Source organism: Coffea arabica, chromosome 11e (genome assembly GCF_036785885.1).
Source record: "Coffea arabica cultivar ET-39 chromosome 11e, Coffea Arabica ET-39 HiFi, whole genome shotgun sequence".
Taxonomy (NCBI): domain Eukaryota; kingdom Viridiplantae; phylum Streptophyta; class Magnoliopsida; order Gentianales; family Rubiaceae; genus Coffea; species Coffea arabica.
The window spans coordinates 55,085,633-55,112,826 of NC_092331.1; the positions used below are offsets into that span (position 1 = coordinate 55,085,633).

Sequence of the window (27,194 nt, forward strand, 5' to 3'; positions counted from 1 at the left end):
ACGAAAGGAAATCAAGGACAACATAGATTTCTGTGATTTATCAACCAAGAAAGTATCAAATGCATGAGTTGATGAACAATAGTTGCATGCTTTTCCTTTGCCTGTGTCTTAAGCTTAAATAACTGAAACAATAAATAAACATGTCTCCAAAATTCAGCTCATAGAGACATTAATCGTGCAATTTGAATGTAGTCCGCAATGTCAAGCACAAAACATCATCAGAGAATAGCAAGAAATAAATGGAATTGTTTAAAAGAATTCAATAATCATTTAACTTAATATAGTTTTTCCTATTTGATGCTAAGGGCACCAATAAGTACATTAAAAAAAAAAAGAAAATGGATCGATTAGTAATGTTTTATCTTTTTGTCAAAAAATAACAGTTAACTTACTTCTTATTTGGGCGCCAAATAGACAAACTCATTGCTAATGTCTGAACACATTTTGACTACTATAAGAATCAAAGTTCTAATTTTAGCAAAATCTAAAAAAAATTAAATCTAGCCTATTTAAATTAGAATTCTCTTTTTTTTTTCGACACAGGGATGTCCGGGTCAATCCTTATTCAAGATTATTTTAAATCTCTACTCTCACTTAATTAGTACTTTCACACTTCTGTTTGGATTAGTTTTTTTTAGAGTGTTTTTGAAATATTCTACTATAAAAGTTTTTGAAAAATAGCACTCCATTTGAATTACCTATATGTAGGAGTGTTTTTGACATATTTTATTGTAGCAACGCAGGTGAAAAACTTTTACTGTAAATGAAGTTGTTTTTTAGGTTATTTTTTGTGTTTTTGATATTGTTTTTGATATTTTTGAATTCAAAAAATGATCAATCCAAACACTGATGATCAGATAAGATCTTTCACATTTTCCTTTTTCCTATTCTGCTAAAACTATTTTTGAGTTTTTTCAACTTGGTTTTTTCCTTTTTCCCTTTTTTTGTTTAAAAAATAAAATTACAGATGGGTCTCTTTGCCAATGCTTTAAAATGCTTGGCGGCTACTAGCTATTTTACCAAACCTTAGGGGCTCCAAAAATGAAAATTACCCATAAATATTCTGCAACATGCCAACGCCACCAAGCTAAGATTAGCTGAAAAAAATTCGTTGACCAGAGATTCAGATCGGAAAAAAATTTCGAATGGGAGAAATTTCCAATTCCCAGAAGTATGGAGTTCCCCTTTATGGGGCCGGCTGGGTTCCACCGAGTGCTATTAGATCCATTTTCTCCAAAGAAGACGCCGACTCCGGCGACGACTCAAAGGCGCCTCCGCCTGCCGCCGAAGAAAACCATGTTGTCCTTGCCGGAGGAGGTGGAGAAGGAAGCAGCGGTATACCTAATGCTCTCCTAGTTGCAAAGTTCGATTTTGAAGCCAATTCTCTCTCCGATCGACCTGTAAGATCACTTAGTAGGATTTTAGTTTTTTCGTCAGTGTGAAATTTGTCCAATTTTATATATTTGGTGTAAATTTGGTAAATTTGATTAAAAAAAAAAGTTTAATTATTTGTTCAATTTAGAGGTTTTAAAGTAAGAAGTCTTTTTTGATCAAATTCTTATGAGTTTTTATTTTTTAATGTTTTACTATTGATAGGTTGCGAGATTGTCAACTGGAGAAGATTTACCTTATAGGATTGCTGTTCACCCAGGAGGGGAAGGTGTGATATGTTCATTGCCCAAAAGTTGCAGGTAAATTTTACTATCATTTTGCATGTATTGGCTGAAATCGTTCCAGTGAAATTCACTGACTTGGCGATAATACACTGTAGCATGCTTATCCATGTTGGCCTTTGATTACTTATTCCTCAAACTTGCAAACTTGATATTCAGTTGTGGTGGAAAAGTCACTTTTGATGCAGCGGTGTAACAATGGAGTAAATTTTGTATTTAGTTTACTTTGTGGGATGAAAGTTGTACTTCTTCTTGGTGCATTCAGATTCTTATTTATAACTTTCAAATGATTGAATTATTATTGTGCTTTTGAGAATTTGCTTAAAGATTTTTTTTTTTTGTTGCTTTTAATATAGGTTGTATGAATGGGCTGCAGTTGAGAAGGCAGATGACTCTACTTTAGATCTTAGATCGTCTGAGAGAGCTCTTGAGCATTTGGAAGATGTTGGTCAACAATTATCTCTGGCATTTAATAATGAGGGTACATTACTCGCCACTGGTGGTGAGGTAGTTAGCATTTTTTGGACTCTTTTTGTGGAAAATTAATGGAAACGGATGATGCATTAGGAGAAAGAAAGTGCATTATATGTCGTATTTCATTGACACATGCTTTTAATGATGCATAGTCCAATGCTTGTTTAGTATTTTATGCTTTTGATAACCAACGGTTGTTCTTTTTAAACCAATTTCCAGTAGAATGAAATTGCATCTTAGGATAAGTAATCGATCTTTTAGTTGTCTTTGATCATCTTTTAGGAAAATATTCAGTCTTCAGTGGTAAACGTTCTGGCAAGTTGGAGGTCCAGAATTTTCCTCGATTAGAAAGTCTGGATTGGCATTGGCAATACTTGTTCTATTCCTCCAAGATTAACTGACAATGCATTGTCAGAAATGAAATTCTGGCAACTATTGAAGTACTAATCATGTTCTGGGCCCATAGCGATATGTCTCTTGTTTGATTGGGTATATCATGTATGGTTAGTCCTGTAAAGGAACATGATTTTCTTTTAAGCACATTTTACTCAAGTCTATTGAACTCTATTTCCTTCTGTACTCTCTGGCTTTTTTAAAAAAAAAAAAAAATGCTGAATGAGCTGTTGAGAGTAAGATGATGAGTTTGTTGAATTAGACAACTTGTGAAAGGACCGTACACTTTGTGCAGTAACAGAATTATTATTTTGCCTTTCTAATATCCAAATGGGATGCATTGCAGGATGGTAAATTACGCATTTTCCAGTGGCCAGCCATGGAACTTACACTCAACGAAGCCAACGCGCATGCTTCTGTAAAGGACTTACATTTCAGGTTCGTATCAATTGTTGCACCTTAGTTTCACCCATGTGTAATGAAAGCTTGCTAAAAATTAATTTTTTGGCATGAGCACGGGAGAAGGCTTTCATTAATTCATCAAAAGAACCTTGACAGATGTCTTGGTTACTTTTATGCAGCCCGGATGGGAAGCTTCTGGTATCTGTTGGAAGTGGACCTGCTAGGGTTTGGGATGTCACTAACTCAATTGCTATAGCCGCTTTACAAAAGGAAAATGTAAGATTAATCTATCTTTCCATTATTTTTCTTTTATGTAATTAAATTGCTCTATCCAAAGGAAAAGTTGGAAAAGGTTAAACAAATATCAGCTTAAGTTCTGCATGTGACTTCTTAATCATGTAAAGTACCATTCATAGTAAAAGCAAAGTTAACAAAATTGATTTCCCTAATAAATGTTTTAGTTGATTTGCCAAACATGAGACAAGCCTTCTTTATGGGCCCAAGGCCAAATTCGAAAATATATGAATCAGAATTTTAAGCCTCCTGATTTAAACTATTGTTCCTAGTCTGATTTGAAGAAGGAATGAAATATGTAAATGGGCCTTGTTGTACAATATGGTTACGATAGCCACTAGAATGAGTTGCTGGTAAACTGTGACCCCCAAAAAAAATTAAAAATAATAAATATGACAGGTGTGGGCCAAAAATTGAGGACCTCCCCATGCATTGAGATGGATGCACATAATTCATTTTTCAAAAGGGGTAAAGATATATTATTTGACTTTTTGTTGTGTCAATTTCTTGTAGTTATGTGTTTGTTGTCATCATTACTGTGGAATTTTTTTTCTTCTTTTTTTTTTTTGTACTCCCCACTCGTTGGTCCCCAATTGTAGGTGAAGTAGAACTATAGTCGGTGGATTATTTTCTTTAAGCTCTTTGACTGGGTGTTTAAAGTACGTGCTTTATTTAAAAGTGCGTTAGAGCAGAGAGGATGGACATCTTCACTTTTTAAAATACTGCATGTAGTGATCTGCATCCGATGGAGCTAAAACTTTCGAGTTTTCATTGGCCTAGGACCCTGTTATACCATTTCTACTAGCGGACTCTGTTTTGATGAGATCATTTCGTAACATTCCAGGATGAGCAGTTTTGCTTTTGCAAGTTTTCTCCAGGCAGAGATGGTAATCAAGTTTTATACATCATAGCAATGAAAGGTATTCCTTGATTTTTGTAATTGTGCTTTTAATTTCAACAAGGGTTCCAACAAAGCAAATGGATATCCATAATGCATTTTATTGAATTCTCCAGATCGGGGTGCTTGTATTTTGAAGTGGAACACTACTACATGGAGGAAGATGAGCTCAAAACGCATTGTCCGGGATGCAGTTTCTGCTTTCGATGTTTCCATTGATGGCAAACTCCTAGCAGTGTAAGCACTCTGTATTTGTTTTTACTGCTTGCTTAACCATAAAAATTTGTTCCAAACTCAAGATATGGTGATTTGTTTGGATGGAAAGATTTGCTGCTCATCTTGTGGTTTTATCACCTGAAATATCAACTGTGTCTTCAAATATAATAACTCACGAATTTCAATTTGAATGGGTAGATTTGCATCATCACTTCCTCCTCTTGTGATGATGGAAGGTAATAGTAGATGCTTCAGTATTACATTCTTATAATGATCAGTTTCCAGTCTACTCTTTAAGATGTCTGGCAATAAGAGTAACCTTTTCGCGATTAGGCAAGGCTTGCGATTACTTGCCCTTGATGCATAAGTTTACTTACTTCAGGACTTATTATGATGAAAGTAGTAGAAATTTAGTCATTTTCTTGTGTTCCTCCAAATGTAATTTCATTGTTTTACTTGTCTCTGACACAAATTCAATATTTAGAGGAACAATCGAAGGAAACATTTGGGTTCTAAGTTCCAACAGCATGAGTGTGCAAACTGTGGTAAAGAAGGCACATCTAGGCCTTGTAACAGCATTGAGGTTCTCAAAGGATTCAAGGTTGAATCTCTTATATATGTTATTCTTCTAGTGACATCCTTTACTCTTTTAACAAAAACAACTAATTTTTTTCTTTTTTGAACAGATATTTGCTCTCTGCATCCATGGATTCAAGTGCTAGGGTGACGCAAATAAAGGATGAGGAGAAAAATGGTATATATGCATGTATAAGTAACATTAGTGTGTGTGTATATATATGTACCCCCCTGTGTGTGTACTCATCTGTGTATAGTGGAGGGCCAAGTCATCCCATCAACAGAATCATATCAGTGCTAGTCTCACATGAGAGTTCTGCTACCTAACATTTAAATAAAATGCTGTAATCTTCATGATCAATGTCATGTCTCTATGTCTATGTGCTAGCATGATGACTTCTTGGACTTTATCCTCATTTTCTTGTTTTTCTTTTCCTGGCAGGTTTGAGGTTGTGGATCATTTTGTTAATGATATTGCTTGCAATAGCGGCATATTTTGTTAAAAACAAAGAATTGCTGCCCCAGCAAGCTGCCCCAGCAACTTGATTTTGTGAAGAGATTATGACTGTTGGTGTACTAGAGAGTTGAAGTCTGTACATGGATGAAATTTTGTATGACTAGATTACTGTTGGAAGGTAATGCTTACAGAGAGGGTATGAGATGTTACATTACCTATGATAGTCCACAACGGCTTACTGTTAAACAGCGGCTTGCAACAGCCCTCGGCGGCTGGGATTGACTTTTGAAAGAATGTCTTGTGTACAAATTCAACCAACCTAAATTGAAATTGTTATTACGAAGTAATTAGTATATCTTTTTGATGTGGTTTATAGTTTGCCATGTAATACTGCCTTGTTTGGGAAAATAAAGTGAAGAAAGATTATTTATTGATTCTATTTTTTTTTCCTGGTTGAGAATTCTCTCTCTTGGACCCTGCCTTTTACTGTCTCAAGTTCCTCAAGTTAATCCTTTTAAGGAGAACTTTAAATCCATAAAATCGCATGGATTACCCATCAATTACAAATTCATCACTGCAGCTACTACTGATGTCTGAGAACAACAATGAGTTTTCTATTCCAAAACTGAAGAAAAGGAACAAACACTTCAGTTATTCAATCAAAACTAATGAAAACAGAGACTAAATTAAATGATCAGACGACTAAAATTCCAGCAACTTCATGCCCATCTCATAAGCCAGAAAAGCTTCAACAGTTCCACCACATTTCACCTTATAACGGGAAAGAACATTATCCTCCCACACTTATTTCCCTTGGCTCCCACCAACTCATGGAATCAGGCTTCTTCCATGGAAGATCTCCATCCAAAACCTGATCGGCAAACTCCATGACCTGGTACTCAGCAACTTCTTTTGGACTCGAAATCTTCAACTTCGGTTGATCCTCCAAGTTTTTGGCAACTGCCTCCATTCCAACACCAGCAACCACCTTTCGATTATGCCACAAAAGATCCCTCAAGGCCTTTGGGATACTCTTTGCAGGTCCATGCCAGCGTATATGGTACACTAAGCAGTAGTTGCCAACATAGAGCTGCAAGAGCTCAAAAGGGACTTTTCTTTTTCTTGGAGTCCCGGTGGGATATATAGTTCCCATTGCGATAATGGTGGCCGGATTCAGCCACAAGCCCTATAAGTTTGGTTTTTGTTTGTAGAACTTCTGATTTCGCTCACCCCATTACTTGACGATCAAGTGATCATCTTGCTCTGAACGTTGTACTGCTAACATTGTTTCGACAGGAACGGTGTCGTGAATTCTAACTGTGGAGATGATTTTGTCGTCTCTGCTGATTTCAATCCTGATCTCAGTCTCCATGGCTTTCTTGCTTAATTGCAACAAATTGTGGCAAAACCAAGGCTAAGAAAAAGGCTATAAGCTTGACTGGATCATGTGGAAGTAAAAGAGGGAAATGGAAGTGATTAGGAAACATTTTCATGTAAATCGCAATCCTGATTTAACTGATCTTGCGCCTAGTTTACAGAATGCTATGCTGGAAATTTGATCAATCAGTACTAGGATTCCATGCAAGTCATAGGAATGATGTGTTGAAATTTGATTAGTATCTTATGGATCAATTCGAGATACTCAAGCATTGATTATTGCAAAGGAAATTAGTCTCTCTCTCTCTCTCTAATTTGGATAAAATAAAACTGCTCAAAACACAACTTAATTAATTAAGCAAGAACTAAAAATTATAGAACTAACTTCTATGCTTTAGCAAGTAAAATACCAAAAAACATGGTCAAACTGCTGCCTATCCGCACACAAAAGAAGAGAACTAACAACACAGACAGGGAGAGACTCATAGTCAGTTTTTACCTCTCACTGTATCCAGGAGATAGATTATATCACTACAATTATTGTATCAATCAACCAAGTGCAAAGAACGCGAAAATCAAATTTCCCAAAAAAAATTTAAAAAAAAAAAGAAAAGAACGAAAAGAGCTAACAGACTAAAAAAAAAAAACTATTTTTTGAGTAACTTCTTGCCCATCTCATAAGCCAGAAAAGCTTCAACTGTTCCATATTTGATCTTATCATCCGATAAACCACCAATTATTCCATCCTTCCACCAACTCATAGAACTAGGCTTCTTCCAATCTCCACCCAAAACCCTCTTCGCCAGCTTCTCCAAACTACACTTCTTGCCTGAAACCCGGCCATTGTCCTCAATTCCCTCGGCTGCGAAATCTTCAACCCTAGTTGACTCTCGAGCTTCTTAGCAACTTCTTCCATCCCAACTCCAACAACAACAAAACGAGCGTCCGACAAAAGATCCTTCAAAGCCTTAGGTACATCTTTTTTGGACAAGAAACTATGGTAGCTATCTACTGCTTCATATATAAGACATTGGTTGCCAATACATAATTGCAGTATCTCGATGGGATGATCCTCTTTTTTAGGATAGTAGAAGGAAATATTGGTGCCATTCTTGTAATGTAGACTGCAATCTACTGAGAGTCCAATAATGTTGCATGCATCACCATTGTTCTTGATTTTACGTACCCATTGCTTGATTACCAAAACGTCATCCTCTCTTTGGCATTCCGAATCCACCGACGTAGTTTGGACGGTGATTATGGGGTTAGTTTTGTCATCGATTGTGATTGTGCTGAAGTTTTGGTCTTCTTGATTTCTTTCAATTTTGATATCTATTTTTGTTTCCATGAATGGCTGGAGAATAGAGAAACTCAACAGGAAGGGCGGAGGAAACCAATGAAACTCATCTGAGGGAAAGTTATTAAATAGTGTAGTGATTTAATTAGGTAGTACTTGCGATTCAGAATCATATTGAGATTAGGAAGTTTTTTTTTTTTTTTTTTTTTTTTGGTCTAAACAGGGGTATCCGGATCAATCCTTATGGGGTCCGACTAATCCCCTGTGGCCCGGCCAGGCGCCCCAACCTGACCCAAGCATGATATGTGCGCGGAGGAATCCCGCGCACATTGAGATTAGGAAGTTACTTACCAAGAACATTACAATCTCCTAATACTAAAGGAAATTATCAAAATATATTTCTATAATAGCAGAATAATATGGAGTATCAATTTTCTTTTCTTTTTTTTAAACTCTTCCATCTCTTCTCGTACCCTTTCGATCTCTCCTTTCGATCTCTCATTGTTGAACCGTAAACTTAACTTGGGAGTCTCAAGTGTAAACTGTGACGTACATAAAAGAACTTTTCTTTATTGATTATTTTGTCTTAGAAAGATGTTTTCAATAGTCAGCATGAATGTATTTTTTAACCCAAAAAATATTGAGTATTTTAGAGATTCATCTATATCAAATAGTAGACTAGTAATAGCCATTCTTTATTGATTATTTTGTCTTAGAAAGATGTTTTCAATAGTCAATATAGATTCTAGTATTTTTAACCCCAAAAAAATTTGAGTCTATTAGAGATTCATCCATATCAAATAGTAGACTAGGAAGAGCTGTTCTTTATTGATTGTTTTGTCTTATAAGGATGTTTTCAATACTCAATATAAATTCTAGTACTTTGAACCCTATTAGAGATTTATCTATATCATCAATTATTAGACTACTAAGAGCTTTTCTTCATTGATTATTTTTGTCTTCGAAAGATGTTTTCACTAGTCAACATGAATTCCAATTTCCACCCAAAATCTTTCCTGCCAACCTCCGAATGATTACTTGCAATAGAATTCTTCCCTCATTAGAATTGAAAGATGAATTAAATTATTTGATACTCAAATCAAGTTCGACTTAGTAAAAGTTTATTTGTATTTGATTTGCTAACTAGTCAAACAATATTAAATAACATTTTATTTTTGATAACTTTCAAACTCGATAAAAACTCGTTCAGACTTGATTCGGCAAATAAACAAATTAACTTGTTTTAATAAATTTCAAATTCGTCCGTTCAAATCACACAAAGAAGAAATGCTTCCTAACCATTTATGCCATCCCAATTCCAGTTACGTCCAATCGAAAACCTGACAAAAGCTCTTTTAAAGCCCTAGGAACATTCTTTTTTGCTTCATCCCAACATGGTTCACAAAAAAATTCATTCATTCACGAAACAGTTGCAATCTTTTCTTTCGATAGCAGGATCTTTTGAGACGTCAAAGTACACATGATGCTGCTTTTATAGTGTTGTCTGCAATCTACTGAAAGCCCATTACATTGCATGCATCTCTCTTATTCTTGATTCTACGTACCAGTTGTCTAATTATCAAGGGCTGGCTCCTTACGGGTTCCTCTTGCATGGCCAAGGTGGTTTTGAATGGTGATTGTAGTGGGATGATTTTGTCATCTATAGTAACTATGCTGAAATTTTGGTTTTTTTTTTTCCCCTTTTTCGTATCTGTTGATCTCAATCTCTTTATTCATAGCTCCAAGCTAAGAGAAAATCATTAGGAACGAGAGAGATTTGACAAGTTATATTTGGTTATGGACGTGAGCTTAATTATGTTCCATTAACTGCCACAAAGATTGAAATTGTTTTTTTTTTTCCCCAAAATTAAACGTGTTCAAACAATGATTTTTTTCCCTTTCCATAAAAGAAACACATTATTTCCTTGTTCTCCTTTGCATGTCTACACCTCCCTTACAAAACCAGATTATGAGGGGCATTCGGATCCTCTCTACAATCATAGAAGTAATTGTAGAGTGCAGTTGATGCTAGTGATTTTAAGGTGCAGTTGATGCTGACAAATGAGATATTATAAAATTAAATGGAGAAGATTAAATACAATACATAAAATTTAGTGTCTAAAAATTTATTGGGTTGTCTGTTAAAAATCTTTAAAAAAAAAAAAAAAACTGGATTTACAGATACAGATAAGGTAGTTTGCTAAACCATAATGAACTCAGTACCATCTGAATCAGTAAGCCAAAGGCTGTATCGCAGTTGCTGCCTCTTCAAATAATTTTCGAAAGTAGCCGGAGATTTTAGGAGTCTGTCAGTCTCGAAGTAGTTACTGTCAGAAAAGGCACTCTCTGTAATCAATTCGACAAGAGACCTACTGACGTTTCCTTTGGTAGAGGGAATAACCTACAAAAGCGGACAATAGAAATGTCCACAGCACCTGCAATAACATGATATTGAATACGTTAACAAACGGAGAAGGGATTTCTCTCATTCTTAAGAAATGAAAGTTCACTCATGATATGAATCTACAGTGTTGATTGTATGCCATCGTTCAAGTCTTCTGATCCTTGACTGCATATCTTCTATTACGCCTTCTAATGGAGAAACTTCTCTGCTTGGCGAAGACTCAGAAACTGAATTGCAACCCTATTTCATCCAGTACGAACGCGTAACATTATTAATTGCAAAGGAATTGTTAACTGAACCAGATTTGCATGGCAATACACGTTAGCCAACTTTTAAATGAAGCACCTGGGACTGTATAAATTCCAGAAGTTCTTGCAGCTTTGCCGCCTGCTGAGAGTGTATCCCACTTGAACCTCCCGGTAATCTTTCCAGAATTATTTCAAGATAACTCTGAGAAGGAACATAGAAGGATGATCATTACTGCAGACAGTGTGAGGCATATGTTCTATATAATTCATATGTATACTGTTATTGAATCACACTAAGACGAGAGGGAAGTTGAAGAAGCAAACCTTTGTGGTATATGAACCATCCAGCTTTAGGGTAGAACCAGCAGCAGCAACAATATCTCTATTGACACCTTTTACTTGTATATAAGGACTCGGGACATCTTGTAGATGATCAACCTCAATAAGGATCTAGATAACAAATTGTTACTTTCAAAAGTTGTTCCACACCAACAAACTCAAAGGTAGGAAAACATCAATCCAAGACAGAAACAGAGAATACAGAATTAGATAGCAGATAGTTAACGAAAGATACAAAATGAAATCAGCATCAAATTTTGTTCAATTCCACTCAAATTCCTTAGTTTCAAAATAATGAGATTTGGAATATAGTTGCCGAAATACTGAAGATGTTAAGCATCGAAAACTCCATTAGAGCCTTTGCTCGTCATTAGCATTGGAAATGATCTCCCATACTGAGGTAAGTCAAGTTGCAGTACAGACCCCCCTCGATAGGAGCTACTCCTAGTTTCATCCTGTGTTTTACTTCCCACACGTGTTGCCTCTAAAGTTTTGGATACCTCATAATTCCATCGCCCAAGTTTAATTCAGAATTCCTCATGCTTGTCAATTCACATTATTTGAGGACATAAATCAGCAAATTAAAACTGAAAATCTTTAGATATAATACAAAATTAAATCATAAGGGAACAAAGTCTATTAAAAGTTGACGGCTATTTCAGCCTGCCATAGATTTTCCCAAGTACAGACTATCACCCAAATTCTGGACATTTCAGGCTTTAACCAAGTGATACAAATATCTATTACTGGGCAAAAGATTTCCTAGGTACAAACCGAACGCTATTGACAACTAACAACCACCATAAAAGTTCCTAATTGCATGCGAACCATACCATGTTAATTCTTTATTTCTATATTTAACCTCTATAGTTGGCGAATGACGAAAACCACCCACTAGGACAACCCAAGACTTCTACACTTAACAGCTCAAAGCACATTGACACATTCTAGTCGACCTTAATGGGATTCTTCCTCTGTCAAGTAGGAACTTAAAAATGAAGTGCTTGCTCACAATCCAACCTTGAAAAATAATCCTGGTAATAACTTCCAAGAAATTTGCGCTAGTTTAAAAATGTCCTTCCTTTCAACGTATAAGGAAGTCAGAAGTTTTGCCCAAGCTGAGCTCACTAGATCATCAACCATAGTATTCATCGGATTTCTTTTCGTGTTGATCTAGCCATCAATTGTGAGTATTTTAAAATTCATTCACATGCCTTTCTGACCATTTAGTGTGTCAGGATACCTAGCCTGGCCTGACCAAATGGGGAGAAGCTCACACCAATTAGTACTAGGGATTAATATCCAAGAGCTGCATCACTTTCTGTGCAGAATAAAATTGAAGTATAGACTATGAATTTGCTTGTCATGTCTCACAAGACACAGGAAGCAATACCTCCTAGAAGTGACAATTAAGTCTTTATTCAGTAGGATAGGATGTAAACATCAATCTTATGATCAAGATATAGATCCTATGTAACAGCCCATGTCAAATAAAATTAATCTGCATGGTAGATAAGTAAAACCAGGGACACAAGGAAAAAAGTAACAGAAGATCTTCCATGCTTACTGAATATTTAATCAGAAACTTAAGTATTTTGAAATATTATCTAAACCTGAAATTAGGTTTGAGCTAAATAATGCTCTCAAGGGAGAGATATACCTTTCCATCTTGGTATATGTATGCAGTTGCTTCAATAAATGCAACAGCCTGATATCTGAATGAAATGGAATCAAACAGAAAATGACAATCAGAATAAACCAAATTTATGAGACAAGAAGTACAGAGAGCTATACTGACTGTTGATTTAAGGCCACAATTAAGTTGATCTTGAATTTTGTTATCATCACACAGATCTATATTGAGTTTAAACTCAAACTTAGAAAGTGGAGAAACAGCCAGGCTAGACCCCATGGAAGTGTTAATTTTATGCAGGCAACTACTTAGATCCAGTTGCCAAGATCACATATGGTATTGTACTACAGAATGACAACCCATCATATATTGCAAATAAATGACAAAAAAACATGAAGGTCATATAAGTATCTGCCCTTACAAGTCCATTAATGATCAAAATATTGTATCCAGTAAACGGAGAATCTTAAATTCACATGGATCTCAGCAGTCAGACAAATGATGAAGTTAATTATTAATATCCTAAAGCATCACCTATAACACCAAAATAGTGTTCAAAAGGTAATGATCCTTGTAGAAAGAACTACGGGCTTTTCCTTTTTTTCTTTTTTCTTTTTTTGCATCTTCATTAGACTATTGAACAAGTTTTGAAAAACTACCTAAAAGAGTACGTATCCACCTCTAATCATATAAATGAGTTCAGTAAACTGAAAGATCCAATATCTAATGAAACAATTAGAGTAATAGCACAATATACATCCAATTGTCTTTTGTGATAGTTGGGGAACAGTTACATACCCCAGGTTGAGAAGCCCAGCAACAGTACTAATGCTGATATCAAAGTCAACTTTTGGCTGTATGATAAAATTTCCTTCTCTTATGGGCTTGAGATGGAAAGAAAAAGCATTCAATCAGAACTGCCAATTCATGACGATTTTTCAGCAAAAGGAAGGATAAGAAAGACAAATGCACGCAAATGACAAACCTCTCGTATCAGCAGAGCAAATCTTCCTTCACATATTCTAACTCGTATACAATCACTTTCTTTTAGATGGCCATTAGCAGGTAATCCAGGAAGCCTTATATATATATCTATAAAACTTTGAACAGAACTGCATAATTTGCTAGGATCAAGAATCTTCAGAATATCTTGATAAGCAACCTACCAAATTAAACAGAAATCCATCAAACAAGAACTAACTTTTAAAGGTCTAAAAAGCATCAGAATGATTTATCTTACTTGCTTATTAGTTTTCAATACAAACAGCGAGCTCTCAGGGGAAAGCACTGGATCGAAGTCATTTCGAATTTTAAGCTGCAAGAATATATATAAAAAAATCAGATACAAAATTCAAAGCACTTGTAAGCAAATAAAAACAGGTTTATGCTGTTTCCAAGCAATTGTTGATGCAAGCAAAGTCATGCATTAAGCCTATCCCCTTTTCAGGAAAAGTTGTAGCCTACAATAAGAATAAGAATATTTGTTAAGTCACCATGATAATGGGGAAATTTCAGAATTTCAATCAATGCTGTTTAGGAAAGTGCTGCAAGAATACGGCATCATTTTAGGCCACAAAATACTTTCTACAATCAGAGTCTTCTGAAAAGTTAAAAATCTATATGAATCAAACTTTTTTTTTTTATACTTTCCTTATCTACGTCAATTTGAAGATGAAGAAGTTTGTTGCATATTTCAATTCACATATAACTACATACATACAAGTTAAACTAGTATCTCCATTACGTTGAATGGAACAAAAATTGAAATGCTTCTAAGTCGTGTCCCTTTAATCTACTGCTGAAATAGTCACTCCTCTTGATTTTTGAAATTTCTTGAAGAATCTTACACTGACATATCATGTAGTCTCATGCTTAATAGTTTGATACCTAAATATTCTCAAAGCTTTCTCATCCACAATCAATTCATGCACAATCAATTCATGCATATTGCATGATTGCTTTTTCTGATTACCACTTTGTTGATAATGCAGCAACAAATATAAGATCATTCACTTAACTAACACTGAAAAGAACCACAAAGCAAATTTCCTTCATCAAGTAGCAAGCATATGCAAAGAAGACACAATGTGAATAGACTTTATTTTTTAATATTAAACTGTTTATGACATCATGATAAACTTGGGAGATAATTTATAATGAATTTTAAGAAGATTTTCTAAACCCAAAACCTAGAGTTCATGGTATTGTGGCAGGAATATAAAGATCTGAGTCTTTGCTCAGTCTAAATATTCCTACATTGCTGAGAAAATGATGCGACTCAAAGCACACTCATTTATGAGACAAAACAACAGGGGAAAAAAAAGAAAAGAAGAAATTTCTTAATTGCTTTAAATGAACTTACATGGGCATGAACAAGATGTGGCTCAATATGCTGCTGGAAGATTGGAAACACTGTTGTCATAATTTCATTATGAGACATAAAGCAGCCCACTTTACTTTTGTCTCTTTGGACTCGGGAAATAAGATGGGAATGAACACCACCAACCTATTTCCAACTAAGCAGTTACTTCCCAGCTTGTAAAATAAGGAAGTGGCATTGAGCTGAGAATCAAGCAAATTAACAATACAAACAAATAGAAAATGATGTGCCAAATTATACTCACAACAGCAATCCACAAGTCCAGTGATCTCCGGATATCTGGGTGCAAAGCATAAACACCTTCAAAGATAACCTAGCCAAATGAAGCAGCAGGACTCACATAAGTCCGGCCACGTAGAAAAGTCTTGAAATCAAACAAACTACCTTACTTTTGACAGTTCTTCTATATTAACATCCAATTTACTAAACAAAAAGAAAGGACAAATTTTCCGTACTTCTGTCCCTTCAACATGCAAGGTTAGCAAGCATACATGAAATTCTCCCACATGTAAACAAATATACCACCTGTTTTCTTTAGAATTTTTTACCCCTTCAATTTTCCTATACATCATATTTAGCTCTAATACTTCTGAATATTTGTAAAATAAACCATTCACACCAACCACCAGTGGAAGCAAGCTAGCCCCCTATGTCAGAATAAAGACATTCCTTGACATACCACTCCACAATCTTCAGAAACCTCGAGTTCCCTAAAGCCTGTTCGAGCACCACTCTCAAGGTCAAACATCGGAACTTTTGTTCTTCGTCGACTTCTTATGTCATCAATATTCTGCAAAAGCAGAGAAATGAAAGGGGGGAAAAAAGAGATGAAAATGCTCTTCAGAAGATAAGCAAATATTCGACAATGACATTTTGCAATACTCTTAAAGGCTTTTTATTGTGTTTCATAAGAAGGCTAACCATGCATTAGTTGTAGAAATAACACAGTATTAAACGAAGCAAAAACGCTGAGAAATGACAATAATGAGCTTCTATGATGCCATTTACTGCCTTCAAGGGCCAGCCACTTATATAACTAATTGGACTGCATGCCATCTTGCTTTGAAGCAACAGTTTTTGACATTCACAATAATACTTCTAAATGCACGTATAATTCATTCGAAATATGGAATATAAGCAACAGTCTCAGGTTACAGCCAAAGATTTTAATAGTGCACTCAAATAGCAATTTAATTTCTCAAAGCAGAAGCGGAGAAATTGTTGAAAAATGATCTCAAAGCCAGATGGAATGTAGTTTGGGTAGGTTACATATTGCTAATATGCAAACAGAGATGACTCTCTGGGTTTTGCTGTAAACTAACACCGAATAGAATACACTAAAAAGGCTAAGAAACTGACAATAATGAGCTTCTGTAATGCGTCTTACTGCTTTCAGGGGAGGCAAACATACAAAATTAAGCAGAATACATGAGCTGCATGCAGTCATAGCAATCAATTTATCAAGCAGAAAAGGAGAAATTGTAGAAAATTGATCTAGAAAAAGATGGCATGTAGTTCAACTGGCTTACATGATGCCAAAAGCAATCTGGGATGACCATGCAGGTTTCAATGTAATGACTCTATTAATTTTTGAAGGCTATAATTCTTTCTTTCCAAGATTATATGCAGCTATTACAAAAGAATATTTGGGGCTTATGCGCCCCAAATTCATCTTGTAAAGCAATTATCACATCTTGGTTGTTCCAAAAACTTTCATCCACCAGTTTCTAGACAATTTAACTACTAGTACATTAAACAAAGACAAGAAATAAAGCGCAAGGACCAGATAAACAAACCAAAATGCCCATACCTTAGAAAGCAGAGCGAGATCAACAGAGCAAAAATCATCATACTTGAAATCCTTTACGTGTTCAGATTTGTAATAGCTTTCAAGGGAAACCACTTCACAACCAACAATATTAGCCATCTTACGAGCCAAACTTGTTTTTCCAGATCCACTTGGACCTCCTACAAGATCAAGAACAAGCCAAAAAGAGCATATAAGCAACAAGTTTTCATCCTCAACATAAATAAAGCAATTGCAGAGAGACCGACTAGATATTAATATCCTCTATTGTATTCTATAAAAATTAAAGTAATTTCTCCATGTAAGAAAGTCATACAAACACATTCTCCATATGTATACATATTAAAGTCACTAAAATCCATAAGAGGTCCTATGCTAACTTAGAATACCTCAAGTCCTCGACTATTCATCACCCGCATACTTTCAAGAAAAACCTTGGTTGACCCTATATCTAGAAAAAATCAAGTGGCCCAATGGCAATAAACTATAACTGTCTGGCAGATTACCAATATAGAGGAATAATCTCTGCCTCATATAACGTTATTGTCAGTCCCCTCTTATCCAAGAAAGTGAGAAGAATTATGGAGTACTAGACTTATAAAATCCATGTAGCAGGGATCGATCTTTAGCCAAGCAAAAGAATACAAAAAGACTGCAGATGGAAGGAACTTTACAATCAAGAGTTCTTGGCCAGTTGAAATGGAAGAAAAGCAGCTTATGCAGATGTGAAAACATACAAGCAAGTTAAAAACCCAGTTTGGCAGCCTTATTTGTGACAAAAAGATCTATCTTGTTTAAGCATCCAATTTAATCACTCCACATCAAGAAGAATAATGTTCTAATGCAACGTAAATTCCTTGAATACCCATTCTAATTATGCATCTCATGTGTAAAATGGGCAGAGTCAGATACAATACCAATTCCAACTATAACTGGGAGGCCATTGTTCTCCAGTAAAGCCTGCAGTAAGATTAAATATTGTATATAACTATATTTGCCAAAACTAATAAAATACAAAGTTGAAGAGCTCAGCATGCTATGAGCTAATAAATATTCTGTCACAGAACGTATCAGTACTAACTTGAATCGCTTGAACAGCAAGAAGCAATCCTCTATCCAAGTCAAATATATCAGGGATCGGAGCAAGCTGTACAGGTGCCCTGGAAGAAGAAGGATCTGTGGTTGTTTCATGAAAGGAGTCGGATAATGAAGCTTTGCAAATGCCAAAATTACTAATTGGACGACACAATGGCAAATTTTTTCAAGATTTAAAAGCAGTGTACCAACAATTGCGCCCTCAGCAAGTGGAGTTTCCCGTGGGATGAAATGCCACGTTGCTGTAACAGGTTCCATTTTGGACTTCGTTGGGGATCGAGTCCATGGCTGAGATAAGTCCTCAAGCCGGTTAATCAGGTTGGGAGTGATACGAACAGGCTTTGGAGCTGTAATCAACCTCACTTGAGAACTATCCAATGGTGCACTAGATAAAGGAGGAGGTGTGTTCAGACGGGGAACCCCTGCAAGTGAAATTATAGAGTCAAAACAAAATGGCTATAGTTGAGGTGAGGCACCAACATATGCATCTATTAGACAGGTAAAGCTTGAAGATCATCTAGTAGAGGGATCTCGAAATTTGTATATTGTCATTTGGTAACAATTCCCCATCCTTTTCATATCCCAAAGCCAAATGTTTCAGAGTTTTGTTACAGGAAAGAAAGGAACAATTCTGTAGTTCTCCTTTACATCACTTTGGAGTAGAGATTCTAACCCACTCTCCTAAACCAAGCTTTACTGTTCTGACAACTCGTCACCAATCTTTTACAGTGACTTGTATTACTTGCTAAATATGTCACCATGTACACGTTTAAAATTAAAATATAAAAAATAAAAAGGAGAGCAGCCACTTGAGACCACCCAATCCAATTCCAACATGGGCATATACTTGAAAACTTATGCTCAATTACAAGTTGAGCCAGGTCAGGAGCTTCCACCAGAAATTTTGAGTTGTGTATTGACTTTGACAGAAAAGAACTTTCTTGATTTTATTCTGGTTCCCTTGTCTAATTAATCGAGGTATCATGCAGATCTAACAACTTTGGCTGTTTCTATGTATTATCCTGCAGTATATGTATCCAATTTTTACTTATGGCAGGATGGAGTAATGCGTCTAGGGATCGCAACAGGGTGCATTGGGGTGGGGGAGCCCTCCCGTCCCCCGCCCCACATTACAAAATCCCCCCCCCTTCCCCAACCCTGCCCTGCCCCACTATCACCTTTATTTTTTATTTGACCTTTTTGTTGTCTATATGTATAACACAAATAGCTTTACTAAATGTTCTTTTGAATTTTTAGCCAAAAATTGAACATGAAATAAAGTTTAAAAACCACTGTGATGTTTTGAACTCAATTCTCTATTTTGATACCACATCGAATCAAACCAGTTGCCATTTTCTTTATAAACAACACGCAATAGGTGAAAAAAAATTAACTAACAGAACAAAATAATCATTTTACCAAAATAAATTGACTTTAAAAATTACACCATTTCAGAACAACAAAATACCAAATTATTTATTTCAAGTTATATTCCCCACCCCCATTGCCATCCCTAAATTTATGGGTCAGCTGTGTGAAGGTACAAAACCATAAATCAGCCAACTTATATCCATATCTCATCTCCTACTGACGGACAGAAGATGGAAAGACGAGAATTCCTATTAATGAGCAATCACTGCAATTACTACAACTATAGCATGGTGCCATGCACTTTAATGGCAAGAACTAAGAATCAAAGTCGTGGAATTAGTTTTGGAAGACGGTGTACAGTATTCATTGTTGCAGCAAATGGTCAAGGAGTACAGCAGCATTGATGAGTTATTTTGACAGCAACAGCATAAATCATTTTTTAAGCATTTGAAGCTTCTTTTCAAGTAGTCCCATGCCAGTTGAGTTGGTATTCCCCACTCACCAAAGGCATGATACCACAGTATCTTAGCCTTACTCTGATCAAACTGCAGGTGATATTGTCCTCCTTTTAGTGAATAAAACCTACATCTTTCAACAAAATTGCTCCCAATAATCTTGAAATCAAAAAGAGTACCCGAAGTTACTTTTCCCGCTAGAAAAAAAAAAAATCCTGTTTCTTCTTTAAAACTGTTATCCTTGCCTTATCCGTATCAAATTACAGCTCATATTGTCCTCTTTCACCAAATAAAACCTGTAATTGTCCAAAGATCTGTTGCTTATATTATTGAAGTACAAATCCTTCCTTAAGTTACTCTTTGTTTCTTTAACACTGTTATCTTTGACTTATGCCTACCAAATTACAGCTAGTATTGTCCTCTTTCAGTAAATAAAACCTATAACAATCAACAGATTTGTTCCTTATATTCTTAAAGTACAAATCCTGCCTTAAGTTACTGTTGAAAGCACACAAGGAGTCCTGTTATTTCTTTCCTGGGATTACATGTAAGTGTTCCCAGCATCAGACTAGTGCAGAAACTATTAAGGTGATACAATCAAAATTCATACATTGATGGAGAGTCTGGCATAGCTGATCCAAGTGTCATAGCAAGTAATTGCGTCTACAAAATTTTACAATCTATGTGCCTTTTACCAAAAGCAATTGGTGGATGACAAATAACTTGTTTTGCTTAACAGAGCAATCAATGGTTCAGGGATCCAAATGCCCCTTTATAGGCCTAATTTGATTATGCACAATTATCTGGCTTTCCCAGATCAAAAAGGCCTGGATAATGCACAGGCTTAACAGGTTAGCGGTTCAACATATTGAGTTGGACAGGGCTTGACAAATACAAGTTTTATGATAGGTAGTGGTATTATTTCTACCCACAAGCATGTAAGAGATTAAAGAGTTATAACAAGAAAACTGATGTTCTTCCTCGTAAACATTAATTGTTTAGTTAATTGAAGCAAAAACCAAACCAACCTTTTCTCTCAAGTATCATTTCCAGATAAGATTTAGTGATCCATGGCCCACTGACACCCATCCTTGCAGCTTCAGCTCCAACCATCTATAACATTTCATTCTAGCCAAAGTAAGTAATGGTCAACAACTGTCCAATTGAATGAGACTTTACGACTACAACAAATTTCTCCAAAACACCATAGATACCAAGACAAATTTATTTACAACCAAGAATAGTGGTTTGAAACAGGGATGCAAAAGAAAGAGATCTAGATAACTTATAAGTCTACACAAAATGAAAGTAAAAGAGAGGTAACAGGTATTAGTTCTTATTTAAACAATTAACTCAAGAAATATAAGTCGAGTACAGGAGCACTGTTATTCAGCAAGACATCAACAACCAAACAACACTGAGACTGAGACTGAGACTGATAAACAAGACCAAATAGCTATAGCACTATTTCTTATTATTAATGATAGAGTAGAAATTTGATTGCATACAATTCAAATATGATTAACAAGAAACCTTGGTCCTGTTCTCCAAATCAAACATACTCAATTATTGATAAACTATGGAATTGAATTTCATACAACTCAAATTTCATCAAAAATCATCTTGGCCAGATTTCCTATCCAAACATACTTCTAGAGCATAATAACAATTCAACCTCCCAGCTTGTAAATAACAAAAACATAGAGGAAATTGAACCAAGATGAATCCATACTTTCCTATTTGTGCCTCTCAGCACCATATAAGTCTCCCCAAGGGTATCAATTGTTTCAAGAGAAACTGAAAGGTTGCCCTCAAAGACCGAGGTCGATGCTCGTTTATAACTTGCTACAACAGTATAACCGAGGGCCAGAAGTCCACCCAGGGTCATCCTTCCAACCTATTATGATTGACAAAAAGAAAAACAGTTGTCAAATATCATTATCGTACCAATAATCAAAAACTCCAAACTGAAATGATGTGTATAATCGAAAAAACAATCTTTAACCACAATTTTGCATATCAATTTCATCCAACCTTTAAGGTTAGATAAGGTGAGTTTCTTTAGAAACAAAATTTGCAGACAATATGCTACATGCGAATCTAATCAACTAAAAAATTTAAGGGTTATAGAAATGGTTAACCTTTTCTACTTTGATTCAGGAACTGTGTTGCCAAAATCTTAGCTTTTCCTACATGGGAGTTTTTCTTCTCTGTAAATTTTCTGAAACTGCCAGCTCTATGGTCAAAAATTTTATTACCTGAACTATAAATTCATAAGCTAATACCTTGAAGACGTCAATGACCAATTAGAACATTTTGAATTTTTCATGTTACTCAGAGCTCAAAAGTCACAAGAAGACTGATTTTTTTGGCATACGTTAGTACCCACAAACATAGTCTAAACTTCTGCAGTCATTCACAGGCATTGCAGATTTTCTAAAGAAATTTTAGAGTGACATAATAGCTCCCCACTGCTTCAACAACATGAAAGTATATCTTTTCACAACTCAAAGGCTTATGGTAAGCTGTCAATGCTGGTAGATAAGAAACACCTTTTTCTCAAAGGTAATCAGTATAGTATTAAGGAACTAAAATGATAAAATTATTCAATTTTCCATGATGAAACTACCAGAAATCAAGTCAAAGAGGTTTATCTTTAACATAAAAGCTTCAGGTACAAAGACTGCTATTAGATAATATGTTAAACCAATAACCAAGAGCTGCCAGAAATATTTTCCCTTGAAGATGCCAGGGAAAAACACTCTGGAAATAATGCCCTTGACCACTTATACCAAATGAACCCAAAAAAAAAAAAACCAACCTCAAATTCAGCTTTTGGCCGGATAATGTAATATTTGTCAACAATCCTTTGGTCGCCTAGTGAGAGATAGTACTTGATACCCGATTGCCGCACCTTAATCCAATCAATTATTCGTGCTTCTTCACTGGCAGATGGAGGTCTCAGATACATCTCAATAAAACTAAGAGCAAAGTTCCACAAAGAAGAGAATCAGAACTGAAAGAAAAACTAACCTGAGATAATTGATTAATTCTGCACAAATTCAATTTTTAGAGAAGGGAAAATGGTTTTCTAGAACTTACTTATCCAGTATTTTCTCCTTTCCATGAAAAAAGTAATCTTCATGTCCGTTTTGAGACTGAAATACAAAATTAGTGTATTGGTGAAGAAGGGTGAAGTAAATGTGGTAACAAGTATAAGGAAAGAAAGTCCTTTGGCATTGCACTATTGCACTGGAAACAGGAGATAAAGGTAAATACAAGAAGAGTGTGGAAAAAACTCAAACCTCAAGAGCACCTGTGAAAGACATTTAAGAAGTTATCAACCACTACTTTTTACATTATTTATCCATTACCAGAGAAAAACAAAAAGATATCTGCAATAAACTGCTAGAACACAGAAAACTGTGGCAAGCATCAGGGCAATCTGAGGAAATTTGTAAATGACATCACTAAAATCTGCCGAAAAAAAAAGTATATGACATCACTAAAGCTGCCACCCAAGAACAAATCAATGAAACCCAACACTTTAGTGAAGTGCAAAGATAATTCCACTTAACTGTATATGAGACTCCTCCCCTTGTTTTGCCTTTTTTTTTTTCTTTATCTCTTTCCTTTTCTTTCTTTTGAAGGAAGATTAGGGCAAGGGCCAGGTCTTAGGTAAACAGATGCACCCTTTTTGAGCTAGGTCCCAAAAAGCACTAATCAACAGCCTGAAATTCTATATTGAGGGAGTAAAATGACCATTTGACGCTAAAACTTGCAACATAATCTTGTACAGACAGACAAATCCCCCATGCAAAACCAGTTTTACCAATATCAAATTTTTTATCAGTGACTACTTGTCTTTAAATTGTAGTTCATTACCTCACTTTTGCACTTGAGTTTGTAAATTGGCTCCCTAAATGATGAGACGAAACTGTTGTTAATTCTGATCTGCAGAATCATCGAGCAAGTCAAGAATAAGCTGATAATGCTGAGCTTAAGGACACAAAGAAACAAACCTGTGCATGATGAAGATCTGGCTCAATGTGTTTTCTGAACTGTGGAAATATGCTGTCAATGAGGTAGTCTAGTGAACAAGACTCCCCAATATCATATTGGACCTTTGAAAGAAGACTAAAGTGGACACCACCAACCTAATTAAAGAATGTGAAGCAGATGAGTTCACATCAAAACTGATCAAACTATATCTTCAACAAGGCATAAATAAAAAAAATAAAAAGAAGAGGCACAAGTTGCAATAGTATGTCACGATTAACAAGAAAATATGAATTTTGAAGCATCATGAGTTTTACCACTGCAACTCTTATGTCCAGCAAAGAGCGCAATCTTGAATGTAGTGCATAAGTACCATCAACTATCACCTGCAACGAACACAAGTATAAGGACAGAATGCTCTGTTTAATCCTTTACGCGGGAAGATAGTACAAAGATACTCACAACTCCTGAGGAAATACTTTTTATCTTTTCAGAACCAATTCGTTTCCTTCCTTGGAAACCAAACAATGGAATTGATGTATCTCGCCCACTTATCAAATCCTATTTGAAAAAGGCAAGTTTGGAGTGTTGTAAGCAAATTGAAACTAATTGTATTTAACAAGTTTAAATATCTTAATCATTCATGAGCTGCTCAGGAGATCAACGTAAAATCTAAATCTGCATTATCATGATACAAGGGAACATCCACTGCCTGAACTTGTCATAAGAACATAGTAAAGACCACAGAGTCAAAACATTTCATTAGAGGTACCTTGCTCTCATACTTGAGAAGAGTCAAGCGTTTTAACACGATACATTTAAAACAAGCATATAATCTATCCAGTTGTGTTCTAAAGGTACTTGTAAACACATAGCTGATTTATCCTGAAAAAACATTATCATGATATCAGTCAGCAAACAGTTTGTCCAGACAAAACTTTGAGGAAACACATCTGGATGAATGGAACAGCCCTAAGATCTGGTATTATTCCCATAAAGCTCACTACTTCTATTCAGTTATATTCTTTCTTAAAAAGAAATATCTTCCTGATTTATATTAAGTAGCTTTTATAGAAATGAACATTATCTGGGTTACAGAGTAAACGATGGTTATAACCATAAATAAGGAGCAAAGGATGGTTGAATATGCAGCAGACAATATTTCTTAGACACTTCAAAATACGATCAGTTCTGATGTCTGTGAATATTTTGTTTTCAAGAAGGAAAAAGAACTCAGGTAAACACAACCAAACAAGTTCAGTACATGTGTGTGAGTGAGTGAGTGACAGACAGAGAAAGAGAGAGAGAGGAAAGCATACCTCAAGATTCTGAACGAGAAGATCAAAATCTATGAAATCCAAATCATTTCCATCATCTAATCCAGTGCGATAGTTCTCCATTGATATAATGGTGCAACCAATCACAGATACCACTTTATCAGCTAAGCTTCAAAAACCATCAGATTCACATGTTCAACAGAAGAAAACTTTAAACCCTGCTAAGAACTACTTTCCGTGAAGCAAATTGAGCACTGCTAGATGAAAGTACAAGAAAGTACCTTGTTTTACCAGAGCCACTAGGACCACCAATACCAACAGTTACCAGGCCATCTTTCTTTGATCTAAGCTCTTGAATGGACTTTACTAGCAAGTAGTACCCATGATCAAATGACTACAAATAATTCAAAACCAACCAACCTTAGACCGCTGAACAATGCACCCATCCAATTCGCAGTTCCAATTCCAACATCAAATTCAAAAGGATCCAAAAGCTAAAATTAATTCAGTTCATCAATCACAGGCTTTCCAAGCACTCTAACTTGTAATGTACCAACAAAAAGCAAAAAAAAACCTAAACGGGTTCACTAAAAACATGATCATTCATCGATTTTTAACATGCATGAACTTAGATAACATAAATTACCATGCCAGCCTAAAATGTATCAGTTCAAGAAATCTATAACACAAAAAAAAAAAGTTAATGCATTCGCAAAACCCACAAAGGAAAAACACGAAACAAAAACAAAAAACCAGAGTAGCGTAGCAATTCTGGAAGAATGCATACCACATGAAGAGGGAGAGATTGAAGAATGGAAGAAGAAGAAGATGAAGTAGACGGTGCCTGCTGATAATAATCCCTTCCACCTTCTTGAAAAACTCTCAGCATCACCTCATCATCCATTGTTTCTCTAAACACTAAATTTAACCAAAACAGCGAAAATCCTTCAATGGTTACAATTGTTTCTTCAAGTCTATAACTTGCTTTTATTCTGGGGTATGCCAAAAATTCGATCTTTAAAAGAAAGAAACATAAAAAAGAAAGGGAAAGGACAAGGCGATGAAGGAGGAATCTTCTCCACCTACTTTCTGAAATTTTTTTCAATTGTTATTTTACATAGGATATTAGGGAAGAATTGTACAAGGCATCTTGCATCTGTCACAAAATGGGGTTTAACTAGATTAAAGATGCTGTCTTTTGTCAATCTTTGTGCTAGTGCTGATGTTGCTTGTCTGGGTGAGCTTTCTGTTTTTCAGGAAATGGGAGAAACTTGCTGAGAAGAAAATACTAGGACTTGAAACTACCTCTATTTTACATTTGTACTATAATTCAAGGAACCACCCCTTAATTCTTTTTAATTGAAATACCTGCTCTCAAATTTTCCTTTATTTTGAAATTTCGCTCAATTGGCTCTGAAAGTTGAAAGGTTAAACCATTCTTGTTAAGAAGGGTTTAAGACAAAAAGTTATCTTAGAGGTGCATCATTAACATTGAAGAATGGGATAGAATTACTTCAAGCTTCTATAATTATACTAAGGGGCAAAAAATATGCCTCGATTTTACCATCAGAATGGTCCTTAATCCTATATTCTAGGAATCAAAAATGAAAAACGACAACCCTTAGTTATAAAATCTATCTTTATTTATAGTAAGAGAAGTTTTAGGATATCATAAATTGTGTTTGGATAGGAGATTTTTTGGGATAATTTTTTGAAAAAAATACTATAGCACCTTTTTTCATGTGATGTATGTGAAATAAAAAAAAAGTGATTGAAAAATATATTTATGATACAAGCAAATAAAATTGTATAAATAATAAAGTATCCAAATATTTAATATAGGCCATCAAATATTTATATTTAACTTTGATTTTTTTTGTTTATTTTAACATTTTTTAATAAAATATCATAATTTCATTAAAATGTACACTAATGGCAGAAGTTACATCATCAAACATATACATCAAATGTGAGAACCCGTAAATTTTCTCATTTTCTAGGTTTTATTCTATTTAAGTGCATGCTTTTCTACATTGTCTTTATTAGGAAAATTTTCTAGATAATTTTTATGAGTAAATATAGTTTTTAAATGATTTTTCTAGTATCGGTTAGTTTTTGAGAAATTAAGA

At 35.2% G+C, this 27,194-nt stretch overlaps 2 protein-coding genes across 5 annotated transcripts; one reads left to right on the top strand and one right to left on the bottom strand.

Moving 5' to 3' along the window:
• Nucleotides 1–1,019: 1,019 nt before the first annotated feature.
• On the top strand, nucleotides 1,020–5,822 carry LOC113717576 (SEC12-like protein 2). Its single transcript, XM_027242324.2, has 10 exons — nucleotides 1,020–1,400; nucleotides 1,597–1,691; nucleotides 2,030–2,180; nucleotides 2,887–2,978; nucleotides 3,122–3,218; nucleotides 4,081–4,156; nucleotides 4,251–4,371; nucleotides 4,835–4,951; nucleotides 5,037–5,104; nucleotides 5,369–5,822. Exons 1-10 carry the CDS (start codon nucleotides 1,146–1,148, stop codon nucleotides 5,470–5,472), a joined length of 1,176 nt encoding a protein of 391 aa, XP_027098125.1. The 5' UTR covers nucleotides 1,020–1,145; the 3' UTR covers nucleotides 5,473–5,822.
• Nucleotides 5,823–10,143: 4,321 nt separating this feature from the next.
• LOC113717812 (uncharacterized) lies at nucleotides 10,144–26,362 on the bottom strand. 4 transcript variants are annotated; one of them, XM_027242626.2, is made up of 26 exons: nucleotides 25,853–26,362; nucleotides 25,347–25,459; nucleotides 25,108–25,234; nucleotides 24,251–24,349; nucleotides 24,106–24,174; nucleotides 23,812–23,946; nucleotides 23,675–23,743; nucleotides 22,892–22,947; nucleotides 22,611–22,770; nucleotides 21,522–21,686; nucleotides 20,818–20,902; nucleotides 18,152–18,385; nucleotides 17,950–18,044; nucleotides 17,786–17,828; nucleotides 16,872–17,029; nucleotides 15,741–15,851; nucleotides 15,306–15,374; nucleotides 15,044–15,187; nucleotides 13,922–13,996; nucleotides 13,667–13,843; nucleotides 13,480–13,565; nucleotides 12,709–12,763; nucleotides 11,034–11,159; nucleotides 10,807–10,911; nucleotides 10,585–10,701; nucleotides 10,144–10,492 (listed from the first exon to the last, which is right to left on the bottom strand). In XM_027242626.2, the coding sequence occupies exons 1-26, from the start codon at nucleotides 25,967–25,969 to the stop codon at nucleotides 10,427–10,429; spliced, it is 2,856 nt and encodes a 951-aa protein (XP_027098427.2). In that variant the 5' UTR covers nucleotides 25,970–26,362; the 3' UTR covers nucleotides 10,144–10,426. The 4 variants fall into 4 exon arrangements, with proteins under 4 accessions (XP_027098427.2, XP_027098428.2, XP_071928829.1 ...); XM_027242627.2 differs by having other exon boundaries at nucleotides 25,108–25,229; nucleotides 25,347–25,559; nucleotides 25,853–25,982; XM_072072728.1 differs by having other exon boundaries at nucleotides 25,347–25,559; nucleotides 25,853–25,982.
• Nucleotides 26,363–27,194: the final 832 nt, after the last annotated feature.